This window comes from Hetaerina americana, unplaced genomic scaffold, assembly GCF_022747635.1.
Source record: "Hetaerina americana unplaced genomic scaffold, ioHetAmer1.1.p SCAF_14, whole genome shotgun sequence".
NCBI classification, from domain to species: domain Eukaryota; kingdom Metazoa; phylum Arthropoda; class Insecta; order Odonata; family Calopterygidae; genus Hetaerina; species Hetaerina americana.
The window spans coordinates 1,530,971-1,546,371 of NW_027286514.1; the positions used below are offsets into that span (position 1 = coordinate 1,530,971).

At 33.2% G+C, this 15,401-nt stretch overlaps 1 protein-coding gene across 2 annotated transcripts; it reads right to left on the reverse strand.

The window, feature by feature from the left end:
* Nucleotides 1-1,270: 1,270 nt before the first annotated feature.
* On the reverse strand, nucleotides 1,271-14,588 carry LOC139686291 (uncharacterized). Of its 2 annotated transcripts, XM_071583432.1 has the most exons (5): nucleotides 14,010-14,588; nucleotides 10,775-11,059; nucleotides 7,893-7,970; nucleotides 5,450-5,633; nucleotides 1,271-2,406 (listed from the first exon to the last, which is right to left on the reverse strand). In XM_071583432.1, the coding sequence occupies exons 1-5, from the start codon at nucleotides 14,502-14,504 to the stop codon at nucleotides 2,195-2,197; spliced, it is 1,254 nt and encodes a 417-aa protein (XP_071439533.1). In that variant the 5' UTR covers nucleotides 14,505-14,588; the 3' UTR covers nucleotides 1,271-2,194. The 2 variants fall into 2 exon arrangements, with proteins under 2 accessions (XP_071439533.1, XP_071439534.1); XM_071583433.1 differs by lacking the exon at nucleotides 7,893-7,970.
* Between the last annotated feature and the right edge of the window lie 813 nt (nucleotides 14,589-15,401).

Below are 15,401 nucleotides of genomic sequence, written 5' to 3' on the forward strand. Positions count from 1 at the left end.
CTTTAACTCTTCCTGAAGGTCTTGAAAGACAGCCAAAAGCAGAATCGAGTGTCTGCAGGTGAAGACCTGCTGCAACGGCATCATAATGATTCTCCCAACCCCCTTATAGTCCCAACTTGGTACCAGAAGACTATTTCCTATTCCCTATATAAGTGAAATCCTCCCTCAAAAGGACACCACCATGGGATCCCAAATCAAGCAGTCAAAGAAGCTTGCATGCGTACCGTTAAGGACCTTCCGGAACCCACCTACCAGGGAGCTTTCAAGTTGTAGAAAAGCCACAGGAAAAATATTGTTGATGCTTAAGGGCTCTAATTTGAAGAATCTTGAGGCATTGAAGTTATATCTGAAATAAATCTAATTATCATAAACTTTTCCCAATACTTTTTATGCAAACCATGTATGCTAAAGATTTTAACAGTCACTACTGGGCTAAAATAACTTGATGTAAGTAGATTGCATACAGTAATTAAAAATGGGCCACTCAATCAAGCCAACTGAAGATTCTCCAAAATGTTCATTTTCACTCGCCTGATAGAGGAGTTATGTCATGGTAACATTGCTGACTCAATTTACTGGAGTGATCTATTGAGGGAAAAATTTCAATTTCAACAGTTTACTACTGAGATTGAAAAGTAGTTTGTCAAAACTTATAAGTTTGTTGTTGAATATTCAGTTTTTGCAACTTAAATTCAATTGGTTTTTTTAAAGTAAATTCAACAATTTTTAAAAGTAATTTCAAGTTCTTCACAGTAGAGCTTCCTTGACAATAAATTCAAGCCCTAATCTATTGTAAAAATTTCAGGTCTTATCACAAAGAAAATAATCAAATGACAGTTAAAAGAATAGATAGAGATATTTAACATCATACCTTTCATGTTCATCACCACTCCACTAACAGGCTCTATTTCAATGATAATTCTGATATTATCCACTTCATCATTCAAATATATTCTTCCCCTCAAATACTCCAATGTATTTTCCTTTCACAATTCATATTGGTCATATTTATCTTGACTCTAAACTAGAGATTGTTTCTAAGTATTCCTACATAATAACTTGTTTCTTCATTTGTACTGCATGCATGGATTTACATCATATAGATTTTTCTTTAAGCACAAGATCATCCGATTATTTGCACATTTTTTTACTAAAAGACAAGAACTAATATTCCATGGCCACATAGTGTTGTATTAGGCCACAGATTTTCCTGTAAATTCAGGAAAACAAGATAAATAAATTTTCAGGACTTTATTCATTAAATAATTCCCTATCAAAACAAATAAGGTATTCTACTCAGTAGAAGACCAATCTTATCACAGATTACCTAACAAGAAATACCACATGATATTAAAAAATAAATTTAACATATTTTCACAATCAGGTAGTATATAGGTAGATCATAATTAGTGCAAATATATTGTATACTGGAACCATTAAAATATGACAGTGACTCTCTTAAATTTTTGGGAAGATAACAATTACATTAAGTATAATATAAATTAATTCCAATATGTTTTGCCATGGCTCTTGACATGACAAACCAAATTTAACAAAATTTAAATATGTGCGATTTTCATTGGCAGGTCCAGCTTTAAAACAAACTAAGACTAAATTAGCAAGCATATACCTGTCTTTTGAATGAGGTTAAAATATGAACTTGAAGCCATGAATATTTCATATTTTCTTGAAGAAATCCACCACATCTTTCACTACTAATAATCATACAATAAATACATTATTTTCCTGCTGTATTTGAAAATTTCGCATTGTCAGAAAATTAAAATTCCATTAACAATGAATTAGATGAATTTTCCTGATCATTTTATCAATCTTCAAATGCCACCCTTTTTGAAATGACAACATTGTTTTCAAGTTTAAAATTTCCAAATATTATACCATCCAATATCCTGGTTGTCTGAAAGATATAAATTAAGGGAAATCCAAATTCTGATCACAATATCATATTTCACAGAACAGGAAGAGATATCAAAAAATCATTTATTAAAATACATGATTTGCTATTGATAAATAATGTTCCATATGATACTATAATTGGCTAATACTTTGAAAGTCAACCTAAGGCACTAAACACTGTCCCTTATTTCATGACACTACCCACAGATGACTGAAATTCACTTTTTTTAATTTAAGAGTTCACAAACACTTTCTACCTTCAATAAGATGATCTCAGCTATATTTTAAATTCATATTTAGGAACTGACAGTATTTTAGGACTATGTTGCAATGTTGATGATTTTTTATTAGCAATTATGATGTTTCTCCTATTCATCCACCTTGCTCTCGTATTTTCAAATTTCTTTCTTCTAGTAGAGCCTATGTCTAAATTGGTGGTAGCAGAAAGCTCTAGTATAGCTTCACAACCATTTTTGTCTCCCAGTATATCTGTAAGAAAATATAATTACAGTTAAATCAAGAATTAAAACACATTTGAACAAACATTCAACATCAGATGTCCACGCTAAATGCATTCAAACATTTTAAATTCTACCAACAGGCTTCCTTAGACCTCATTTGCAATGAGATCTAATGAAGAACAAATCCTGTTGTGAGCCCGATTGAAGCAATGAATTCAAGCAACATGGAGGTTGCAATGAAGACATATTTATTTAATGTGGGCTACTGTCTAAAGAGGCAGAATCTATTTTTTCAAATCACAATTACAACATACACATCAGGTAGCGACTCTTTTGTCAGCAAATAAATTATTTATTATACATTCCTTGCTAAAAAGAATATGCTCCAAATGGATCCTATCGCCTATAATGTAATCATGCTGAATTGCATTTCTAATCAACAGTTTTAATTTTATTATCAATGTAACATTTAGGATATACAGTTAAGACATTGAATTTAATTTTAAATGCAGTAAATATATTATTAAAATATCTTGATGCTATTTAACCAAATGAATGATATATCAATAAAAGTACATATGAATGGCATTTGCCATCACTTAAATTCTTTTTTTAAGTTTTATTTCATTGAAAATATTTATCTTAGCTATTAAAAAAATGAGTTATTTTTGTGCCTAAATAAAAACATAGAAAATAATAAATAAATAGAGTTTTATCTAATATTTATTAAGTACATTTTAATTAGTTATACCATATAAGTTTGGATAAGAAAAATATGCCATTCAGCAAACCCACTTTTCATTTTTAAAATATTGGTCTCTGGGATTACGTCCAAAACTTAAAACCATGAATTCATGTAATTTTTTAAGCAGTAAAAGATAATTATCTAAGTCTCACAACATTTAATTCTGACGTGTTTTCATCACAGCATATGAGTTATGTGCTGCTCTCAGCAATTCTCACATGAGCCCCTTTTATGCAATATGTACTATCTTTCATAAATTTTAAGATAGCAAAATAACTTCCTGACTTAAATCAGTTTATAGTCTGAAGTAAATGTCTTTCAATAGAAAACAATTTTATCATTCATAAAGCCCTTATATTTTTTAATAGGTAAACCTTTAAGATTAATAGTCCAGATAATGTGTTCTCTTGCAACTGAACTAAATGGAAACTTTATCACATGTCAATAAATGGCTACGTCAAGGGGCAAGCACAGAAAATGAATTATCAGGACTAAAACTATGCAGGAGGACTTTATCTAACAGTTATCCAAAGAACTTCAATGGGATCAATTATGAATTAAAATGATACTCACGGGCATAACTATGAAGAAAAATTAAGGTCTAATGTCCCCAAGGCTAAGAGGAAGTAAAAAAGCAAATCATAAAAGTTATTGTACATTCTTGGATTCTATTCTACTTCTGGGATTGCCCTCGTATGCATATATTAGCAGAGGGGTAACATCACCATTAGCCTAAAACATATTAAGTTTTGTGGCAGCACCAAAAGGTGAGATGAAACTAAACATACTAAATTGTACACATTTACAATTTATTTTGGAATTTTTTCAGAAGTACTTTCAATGAAATATTAAAACTCTAGCATACTACTGTCTCAAAATGGTGATATATTTGAAATTTGCAGTAAAGACAATCATTTTTTATGCCTGATGCAGGAAAATATTTTAATGGTAATTATTTTTCTGTCAAATTCCCTTGTGCTTATTGATTGAAGTTATACCTTTGTAACCCTGGCCCATTACATACAGGCTGATTTTAGAGCACATTTGGAGCATCTTATTGGCTGGGAAATGCTGTAACTTCATGTGTAAACTTGTGGAGCAACTATGGCAGGCATGATCCCAATAATTCTGTTACATGTGACTTACTCCCTACGAGTGCAAACAGATCAACTTCATTCATCACAAATCAGGAAATTAGCAGGTGGAGATTTAACTCGCACTGCTAAACCCATGCCTTTGCCAACTGCCAGGAGCTCCTATGCAGATTGCATGCATTTCACACAACTCAGGACTCAAACCCTGACTATCAAATAGCCTTCCAACTGATCACTGTAGTCAAACTCCATTCCCCCAAGAAGAGTACTTACACTGATGCAAAGAACTAATTCAGGAAATGCCACAACAGTTAATTTAAGGAAGACATCTGCTAGCCAGCATAAAAATGCAGGAATTTCACAACTTGCCTTGACTGGGACTTGAACCAAAATCCCTTCAATATTGAGGGATCTGAGTTCAAGCCTCAGTCAATATGGCTGATTTTTACAACCTGTGAAATTTCAGCTTTTTAAGTAGTCACAGAACTCCTCCTCTGCACAACACCACCTGTGAAGCTATTAACTAGAACCTACCACAGAGAATTTCATTTACGTTAATTGTGGGAATCCAAAACACTATCATTATAAGAAATCGAATTATTCAACGACAAGGTCATTTCTGGATTTTTCTAACACCTCTCCCTCAGCTTTAGGACTTTGCCACCAAGTTTTATACCCAAACATCACTATCACCCCTGTGGCTTCCTCTGATGATAAATATTGCAGTAAAATTACTTAACACGTGCATTGCCGTATATCAGCCTAGTCAGTAGTATAAAGTGAAAAGGCAACTTATTTGCTGGCTTTCATCATGTTAATCAGGCAAAGTTCAGCTTTCGTCATCCCACTTTCTGTAACCTCTAACAACCCCCATGCTTTGTAAACACAACCATCCTCCATATAATTATTCACAAATTAAGTCTTTTAATGGTAAATAGCCTGATCTACTTCATTCATCATGATTTTAGAAGAATATTGAGTTATTAACAGTTTAACTTTAATTGAAATAATCATTGCAATTTTGAAGAAACTTTGGATTACTTATTTGTAGACCTAAATAAAGAAGCATGTCTAGTACTTATCCTTAACACGATTTTAGATCAATATTACAGTATGTAAACTAGCTGATTATTTAAATACACGAGGGATGTCTTTAGATGATTTGCACACCACATTCAGTAGAAACATTTCTTCATGTCCATCATGAGTAAGACTAATAATTGGTGACTTACATTTATAATCAAATAATTTTCCAAGAACTGATTGAGCTGACTTGTACAAAGAGAGCTTTAGAAGTGTTTCCAATACACGATAAACAGCCTCCACTTGATGTCCCATCAAAGCCCGACCAACAACAGCATCTAATCTATTCTCTAATGATCTTCTAAAGTGACGATTTTCTTTGCTGATAGCAACCTGAAAGAGATAAAGCATTTAGAAAATTCAAATACACATTATCATACCCATCATAAAAAAGCTTAAATATTACAGTAGTTGATGTCAAAACAATCCGAAGTGAACAACAACCTGAGTGAAAATTATCACTCCTCTTCTCCAGAATAGAATTAATTGCATGCATAGGAGCTACCAAGAAAAAATTTCAAAATTAATCACAAAATGAGTGAAAAAAAATCAAAATAAAACTTTTCAAAATGAGAATGTGCCTCCAAGAGATGAAGCGTGCAAATATAAAGGAAGAGGAGCATCACAAAGGCTTTTATGTCAGAAGCTCAATGCCAGTACTTATCTCATACCCGAAAATTAATAATAAAATGCATATGCACTAGCCAGGAGAACAAAAGGCAGACAGAGTTGCTTGAGCCAACTTACAACAGCAGGATCCAAAATCCAAGATTAAAAATTGCACATAATTTAAACATTCTTAGTGGTCATTTTTTCTAACAAAAATTCATATCACTTCATCAAAACTTCCAAATCTTTGGTGAGATCTCAAAAAATTAACAGCTTGTATTGAAATATGGAAATGAAGAATAATATGCATTCAACGAAGTTGAGACCTAAGAATATTAGCAACTACCTTAATGTGGTAGCAATAAAGAATTTGCCTTTTTATCAATTTAGGATTCTTATAAGTAAGGATGTTAGCTAACAACATTTGCTTACTTTTAAACTTATTATTCTTTGAATTTTAATGCTTCCTTTGATTTTGTTTACTTTTATTATCCATAAGTGACATTTTTTATTTCATGACAAACTCCTTTCACAGACATGGATGGCAATCATGATAAATTCACTACAGCCATAATTTGCACTAAAATGCCACGGAGGAAAATGTATTTTTCGAAAGGGGAGGCATTCATTTGAACAAATGCTCACAAAGCAGATTCTATCTTGGAGTATGCTAAAAGGCAGTATGAAAGAACTAGTGTAGTGCTGAATTAATGGAAGGTTCCTTCGGTGAGAGATAATCTTGACTCAGCCAAGAAGTTGCACAATCCCACTTCAATTGCATTGAAAAGAAAGAGACATGAAAAAAGCTGTGTTTCAACATCTGCACCAAAAACAGTGGTTGCTCTGGTTTTGTGGGCTTAGGTCAGTGGACAGCAACAGTTCACTGTTCATCCATTCATGTTCGTGGATGGGCATTCATTTTCTTATTTTTTTTCCAAGTTTTAACATCAGCAAGTTCATCCTCACTAATCATGCAAAAATAATTAATTAGAAATTAGCTAGGACAATTTGCATAGCATATACTAGTCGAATGCAAAACTTAAGGATTTTTTTGGTAAATCTGTTTTAAATCTGGATATTTTAAGTTCATTTTTTTTTACTTGAAATAAATAATGAGACTAAGATGTATTCCTAAATTCAAAACGGTCTTCGTCTAGGGATCTTCATCTTTGTGCACGATTCTTTTGTTAAACATGCATCACAGTTGCTTTTGGACAGTATAATTTGGTAAGTCTTCTTTCCAGCACTTTTAATCAGACCAATAATATTGATTTCATAGGCTCATCTGCTCCCTCTAATGGTGCTTTGACATGTTAAATTGTACTCCCTTGGCATACGCCAAAAAGTTACCAACTGAATTCTAATTCTACTTATTTATTTGCTAATTCTTCCATTTGAAAATATGAATTATGAAATATATAATGAGGATCATATTTATGAGAAGTGTATGAGTGCTTTGGCTATTCATTGCCATTTCAGTTTAACTGCAGGGAAGTACTTGAATCAAACTATAGTGGTTATCTACTCGAAGAATAAAAAAGTACGTAGGTGCATTATTGCCAGTTCTCTGACGTAATCTTAAGTACTGGCTTCCCACCGAGAGGGCCCAGGTTCAAATCCTGCAGACTACAGATATTTTTCAGTGGTAACCTGATCCCTACATGAGTAGCTTTCTGGAGAGCACTTCGAGTGACTAATTATCCAGAGAACATAAAAGACTAAGTTCAGTTTTCCTTTCATTTCAGACAATGAAGGCTCCTTTGCAAATACTTTTAAAGAATTACAGGATATGGTCAAGGAGCTAAATACAAAAGTACAGTATCAAAAATCACAGATGAAGTACTAGGGCATTCTAATTCATCAATAGGAGAATAAAATTAACAAACTTGAACAAAATCAATTGAACAAGAGAATTTGATTTTCATGTTTATCTTTTATTAATATTGATATGAATGGAATAAAACATAAAATAGTAAAACTTGCCTCTGACATTGGCACTTCTGAAGTTACTTCACATTCCATTACATATTTATCCCTCTCACCAACAAATTGAAAACAAACCTGAGAAAATTAGAGTTTAATTTCAGGGTAATTATATCAAAAGTGAAATGACAGCAAATAAGAGGAACCCTCCCAATACAGAAATTACTAATAAATGTCCCAGTTCTAATATTTACATTTAAGAAAGCATCACTAAATCTTTTTTAAATTTATTGTGGCTTAGAGTAAATAAGGACATGGAGCACCATTATAAATTCACTTAGTTGAAGACTGGTGTGGTTAGGAAGTATGAGAAACGAGACAATAATCTGCTGTTTGTGAAATAGACCAGTCAAAAATAAAACAGAAACTAGGAAAGACTTTTTTTTAAAACAACTATTTTTTGTTCCCCTTCACGTTATGGTTTCACTAAGTCAAATTGGCAATGTGAGGATCAGATGCAATTCCTACAAAAACCTTAGTCCTCAAAGATGAATTATTCACAATAAAAAGGCATATTCCTACCAAGGAAATATTTGACCACACAAAAAAACTCGGTTGAATTCACAGTATTCCATGGTACAATTAATCTCACAGACAGTTTAAAATTAACTAAGGTCAACATGGAGTGCCATGAAGATACTCCTTCCCACATAGATGGTTTCACCAGATTTCAAAAACTAAGATCTAAGCAGAAAGGAGACGAAATAATTTTCATCAAGCAATACTGGTTTCCTGACCACATAATGCACAACAACTCCAAACCATGTGAATCACTGATCATTACTGAAAACTTAAATCAACTTACAGTCCTGGTCAATATATACAGACCACTGCAAAAAGATAAGCACCTATTCTTGAGTGACTCATACCAATGCTTGTGACAAGGAAAGAAAACAATGTTCATATTCTTAGAGATATGAATTTACTTTTAATTTTACAGGGTTAATACTTTTTATTAACCCTGGTTCAGGCATTTCTTATATTCAGAAATCAAAAACCAGATGAACTCTTTAGGAAGCGGAAATCCAACATAACTAATACATCACATAAGAAGGATTACATGCAGAAAAGTAATAAGGGAACATTACTTTGAGGGAACATAAACAACAATATCACATTTCAGAATTAACTAAAAATATGGATAACATTAAGATAATGCAGAAGATAATAAATACCTTGACAGGGTTACAACAAAAAGTAGCATAAATGGTCAGGCAAAGCATAAATATGGTAAGGACTTGAATGTTAACTAAGGTTGCAAGGCCTTTAGAGGAGTAAACGCACTTATTCAAAATACTTATCCCAGTCAGTCACCAGTTAATACTCACTGCAATAAATTACAGGCATTACACACAGTTTCAGGCAGGCTTTTTTAAACCCACAGAAAGTAAAGAAAATGTTCAAAGTCTTTGAATACAGAAGAAGATGATATCTGACTTTCATGTGAGAACAACATCATATATGCCTATTATAATATCCAGTTGGATTAACTTGGACATAGAACAACGTACCCCGCAGCCTTAATTAAAGAGGGCAATCGTAAGACCAAAACACAAAGATGGTTAAAAAATGTGACGAATAACAATATCTAATTGCAACACTGTCAACCTTGCATAAGACAACTGAGAAATATGTTGCAGGCCACTTGAAAAATTACCAAAACAAATTACAAATCATGACAACGAAGCAATTTGGTTATCAGGTGAGCAAAACTACAAAACTTTTATTGCAAGGATTCACTGAGGATGTACGAACTGGACTAAAGACAAACTAATATACCAGATTGGTATTAATCAATTTTGAAAAGCATTCAATACCCTCCATTCAAAAATTCTCCAGAGGAATATTGAAACAATAGGTATTCAAGGAATGGTACTGAACAGATTCCATTCCTATGCTCATAACAGAAAGGTTAAATTGAATGAAACAGTTTTATGAGGTATGTCAAAACTTGTATGCCTCAAGGCTTCATATCAAGGCTGATATTTTCCCTTGTATGCACATAAAAATGATAAGACCAATTTTATTAAGTATTTGAAAATATATGTCTTTGCAAAACATATTCCACTATTTTCAACATTACTCCACAAATTTTCAACTTCCAACAAGGCAATGTAAAACTGTTAAGGTGGTAGCCCTGCCAAGCTTATAAAAGCCACATTGCCTGGTAATGAATGGGAAGCCTTCCATAGTTCGGTTTGAGTATCAGAGTAATTAAAATTCTTCAATGGAATTCTTGTACATAATCCCAATATCTGTATAGGAGCTTTGAGTCATTAAAGGAGATATAAAAAGATATAAAGGAGAGATAAAAGATAAAGGAGATATGTGGGTCGCGGTAGTCCAGTGGGTAGAGTGTTGGACTGCTGAACGGAGGATACCGGGTTCGATTCCCGGGCAAGGCACTCTGGGCACCTGCAGCTCCACCCAAGCTGAAGTGATTTTTCGGGTACCAGGTCTTCCTGGGAAACCAAAACCGGCACAAGGAAAGGAACTGCCCCCCCCCTGGCCCTACCCTGATGTGTGAGTTTTTACATGCCTTATAGGGCTTAGAACTGGGTTAACTCTACCATCACCAACTAAACCGACCTTCGGGTTGATTACTGTGTTTATGGTTTTAAAGGAGATATGGAGGTCCTATTGGACATCATGTTCTACAGAGCCCGCTATCAAAATGATGACAGTTCAACCTGGCCTGGCAAAATATTTGCCTGACCTGGTAGAAGTAACACATTGACTAAACACACAGCACTAAATACTTAATCATCAAAATGCAGTTCCACCGAGGCATGAGTTAATATAATTATTCTGCTCTAAAAAATGTGAATATCAACATACCTTTTAATACACGTATTTTTATTGGAAAAATAAAGAATACTTACTATTTCCATAGAAACCTGTTGATCTGCAAACCATTCACTTAAGATACAATAGCTCCAGAGAAATGATAAAGGAACCGCATCTTCATAAGGAGGCCCAGCTAACTGCAAAGATAGGTCCTTCACCTGAATCAGGGACGCCTCACCCCTGCATTCAATGACTTCTCTAGTCAATGATCTCATTGAAGAATGCACAAATCTGCGTAAACCAGGCTGGCTTTTGTACACTTCAAGAAGTAAATCCAGGCTTTTTTGTACACTTTCACCACTACGCCACAGAGCTTCTGCCTATTCAAGATTACAGAAAAAGGAGTTATGTATAAGTGTATCAAATACTTATACTACATCACACAACATGTAATCTGCAAATTTTTATCTTACACTAGACAAGAGGCATACATGATGACAATAACAATCATAAACAATGATATTGTAAGAGAGCGAAGCAATAGCTATTATGAGAGGTGGACTACAGCTATGACTTCACAGTCAGATAGGCATGTGATTTTAGGGATGAAGGTATATTTGGAATACGAAGGAAAATTGTAGAGAATTCTACCATAGGTATCTTAATCTTAATGAATAATCTTAATGAAAACTGGAAAGCTTCAATGTTGAAACAGACCTGAGGGCCTAGGTAATACTTCTCATTTAAGATGGGCAAAACAGGTCACTTAATTTTATAAATATAAATTTACCTTTACATGGATATAAATGTCACTTTATGTGTGACAATCCAAAGTATCATCCAGTGTCCCTCATATAATTTTGGAGCTTGGAAGTTTATTTGTACTCCTTTTGAGTAAATGCTTTCAATTTGCCACCAGCAGTGTATTAAGCATCTAATTATCACAAAATACGCTCAAAAGTAAGATTCATGGCAAACTTATTTTTACAAACTACATAGCCCCTCTCCCAACGATTATCTTGGATTCTAGGGAAAATTACCTCACTCTTACAATAAGAATGATTCATAGTCAATACAGTCCAGAAAATGTGTGTGACATCACACAAGTTATATTTACATACAAGTGGAAACACATGCTACTATGACCATCAAGTTGTTTCAACCTTAGGTGATATAAAAACTAGAGTATTTTTACTGTATTCATTGTCACCCACTATATAAATAGTAAATGTTACGGTTTAATAAATGGGGTGACCATTTATTTAGAAAGATTTTAGAGACATTATCATCCAAAAATGTTTGCATACATCAGGTGATAAATATGATTTCCTTAACTTATTCATAAGTATCACAAACAACCTTTTATTTACCATGAGTATATTGTTAATTCTACATTCCACCAAAGCACACAGAATAAGTATTATAATAGACCAAAGATTTATTTTGTAGAAATATGCATCCATTTTGAAATCCTAATCTGAGTCTAAAAAAGTAATTTAATAATGCCGTTAGTCAGTGCATAGAGCTGGAGACCATTATGTGATTGTAAATTGATTTTTTCCTGCTGGTTAGTTTGTTTTATTTTACCTGCCATGGGTTCCTAAAAAAATGGAATCCCGGCAATCGAATGTCAATTTGGAATTTTTGGAGGAAAACTTGTAAGAAATGAAAGCTAAAGTCCTACATAGAAGAAGATGAGAGGAGAAAAAGAAAAATAGCAGTAGCTTTGATAAAAGGTCCCGAAATTCTCCCTCACACCATAGCTAGATAGACATGTAGATGACTGGGTGGTTCAGAGTACAATTCCTGGTAAGAGTAATTTCAATAAAAGGTGGATTTTTTGGAAATAGAACAAACTTGGTACTACCTTTAGTACCAGATGTTCAAATAATACCAGGAGAAAGACTTCTGTGACGGAGAAGCACCAAAATTATCCTCTACAAGATTTTTCACAATAAATCAACACAAAGGTTTTTCACAAATTGAATAATGTAATAAAGGGAAATATCTACTTTAATTGTTGATTTCCTGTTGAGGTTTTACAAATGCTATACCATTCCATTTATTTCGTTTTGTTTTCATTGCATATTGTAGGTAAAGCTGCATTATAGGCATAGATTAAATTAATATTTTGATAAAATAAATACAGGTAAACAATTGACTCAGAACTTCTGTATTTAACTAAGTCTTAAGCTGACATATGTATACATACAGTCACACATCTCTCTATCTATCACACATACATACACAAATTACTGAAAAATGAGCCTGAAATACGAATAAGTGACATTACCACTCATACTTCTAGGCCTAACTTTTAAAAAATAAACCTTTTTGTGGAAATTAATTCAGTGCTTGTAGTTTAATAGAGGGATGGGATTTTACTCTTTTGTAACTAAATGTTCTATTTGTATGATGAAAAATTGCGTTGCTTAAATTTTTTTAAATTCAATAAACAAAAATACGCTCAAGTTGAGAAAAGATCAACCCTTACACTAGAAAATTGTTTTCAATAAATAGGGGTGATCATGACGGCTCAAATTTATGTAATTTTTCATGCCCTAACACAGTTAAATAATTTCTATTTATCAAAACTTTGCATTAATATTTTGATAATATTTGATTTTTCATGCTTTTTTTGACATTTTATGCCAAAGTAAACTTTCATACAACCGTCATTCAAGAGCTGAAAGCTGTCTCCTGCATGGCTTCTCAGCACATTTCATGTTAACTTCAACCACCATTGAATCTATTGGTTATAATGATTACATTTCCCTGAGCTTTCTTGCACGAGCAATACCCGCATGACCCACAGTCGAGGTTGCGTTGATTCAGGCATATTTGTATCAAGAAAGAATGTCTTACCATGACCGTATCTACATTTTGCTGGCTAAAATAAGGGCTGAAACCAAATAACAGATATCACACAAAATAATTTACCCTGTAAGATTTCTTAATCAAAGAGCATATACTGATTAAATAACGTCGTTATTTCTTCAATGCTCAAATGCCATTATCGTTCCTTCTGCAGTGTAGCCCCTTCATTAATATTTTTTAATTTTCTACTAAGGCATTCTTTTTTAGAAAAAAAATCACTACTAAACGAAGCGGAGTTGTAAAAATTTACTAACTCATTAATTGTACACGCATTAAATAAATATACACCATTACATAGAAAATATAGACTGAACTTCATTAATGATATTAGCAACAGTTTTTACGTGCATAATATTCATACAAGATCACAAACTTTACAGTTGATTTCGCAAATGATTTGTTTAACTCTGTCCACAGCATGATGAGCAAAAACGGGGATTATTGTAAACCTACCTGATAAATTTTTATTTCTTCTTTCATTTTCTCACCACAGCTACCAATATTAGAGAGATAAATAATTGTTTCCATTCCGGATTTATTCCCAAATTTTGCAAGGGCATGAGCAGTTTTGCGTAGAGTTTCTGGCGATGGGCATATTTGCTTATCGCGACAAATATTTAAAATTGAATCTAAATAAGATGATGTTAAATGGTGACAAATATATCGGTCTACTGATGACAATGTTAAATAAGACGAGATGCCAGCAGGGGACGAATCGTCGCATTTGGGAATCTCTAAACTATTTTTACAACACATTTCATTTTTTGATTTCCACTTATTCATTTTTTCGGTCATAAAGGTCTCAACAAAATTATCTAACACTTCAGATTCATTCATAGTAACAATTGACCGACCCATGATTCGTCGTGGTGTACAACTAGGAGCAAATATATTCACTGCCCATTTTAGAGTTGAAGAAGGAACTATAGAGTTCCTTAACATGATCATTTTACACGTTTAAAAAATCGCTCTACATAATGAATTCTCACGAATATCACTATCACACGAAAAGGCAACTTTCTACAATATCATCACAACCAGCGCGAAACACGACTGACACGGAGCGTTTCATAACGACGAATCGCGAGTACTATGGCGCTATAATTTGAATTTTCTATCGCCGACACAGCTGTGTTGGGGTATTGGTAGTGTAGCAGGCATTATTGAACTTGACTTTAGTCTTCTCGGCAACTTATGGAAGTTAAGTTTCGAACACTAAGAAATAAAATTCCGCCTAAATAAGAAACATTTTCAATAGAAAACGTGTAAGAATGTACGTTAGATATAATGCTGTAACAAATTATTATGGAATGAGAAAAAACCTTCTTTCATGACATTACGAGGTTAAAAATAATTTCGAAAAAATTGCCAGCTCGTAAAACCTTATTTACATTAGACTAACTGATATTTTTCTTCGTGATTTTGAGTCAATAAAAATTGAGGCTAATGCAGATCCATTTTATATAGTATTATATCTTTTTGTGCCAGTGGGCCATCGTCAGGTATCAAATAGAAAATCAAGTGAAATACGGTATTTATATAGTTAGAAAAGCAAAGGGAGATAGGAGAGGAAGGGCGTGAGAAAGTGGTAGCAGAAGAATGTTTATGGGAGGGGGGAGTGGAGTGTAGTCCCAAAAAAGTACCAAATCAATGTTCTGAAAATGCATAAGGAAGAAATTAAATTGCTTTTTAATATGCACCAGACACCAGTAAAAAAGCCAAATGTCATGGAGTCCAGGTGCCACTAATCGCATTGATTGCAACATCACTCAACATTCGATGTAATATTTTTAAATATATTTTAGCAACAAGGGTAAATTTATGTGTGAATACTTTCAATTACTA

Bases quoted from the DNA above. Each gene is read 5' to 3' on its own strand.
- LOC139686291 (XM_071583432.1), bottom strand. From the start codon at position 14,504: ATGATCATGTTAAGGAACTCTATAGTTCCTTCTTCAACTCTAAAATGG. The intron at 7,971-10,774 runs GTAAGTATTCTT...TAATTTTCTCAG, and splicing joins AACAGGTTTCTATGGAAATA to GTTTGTTTTCAATTTGTTGG. The intron at 2,407-5,449 runs GTAAGTCACCAA...ATTTTCTTACAG, and splicing joins AAAATTATTTGATTATAAAT to ATATACTGGGAGACAAAAAT.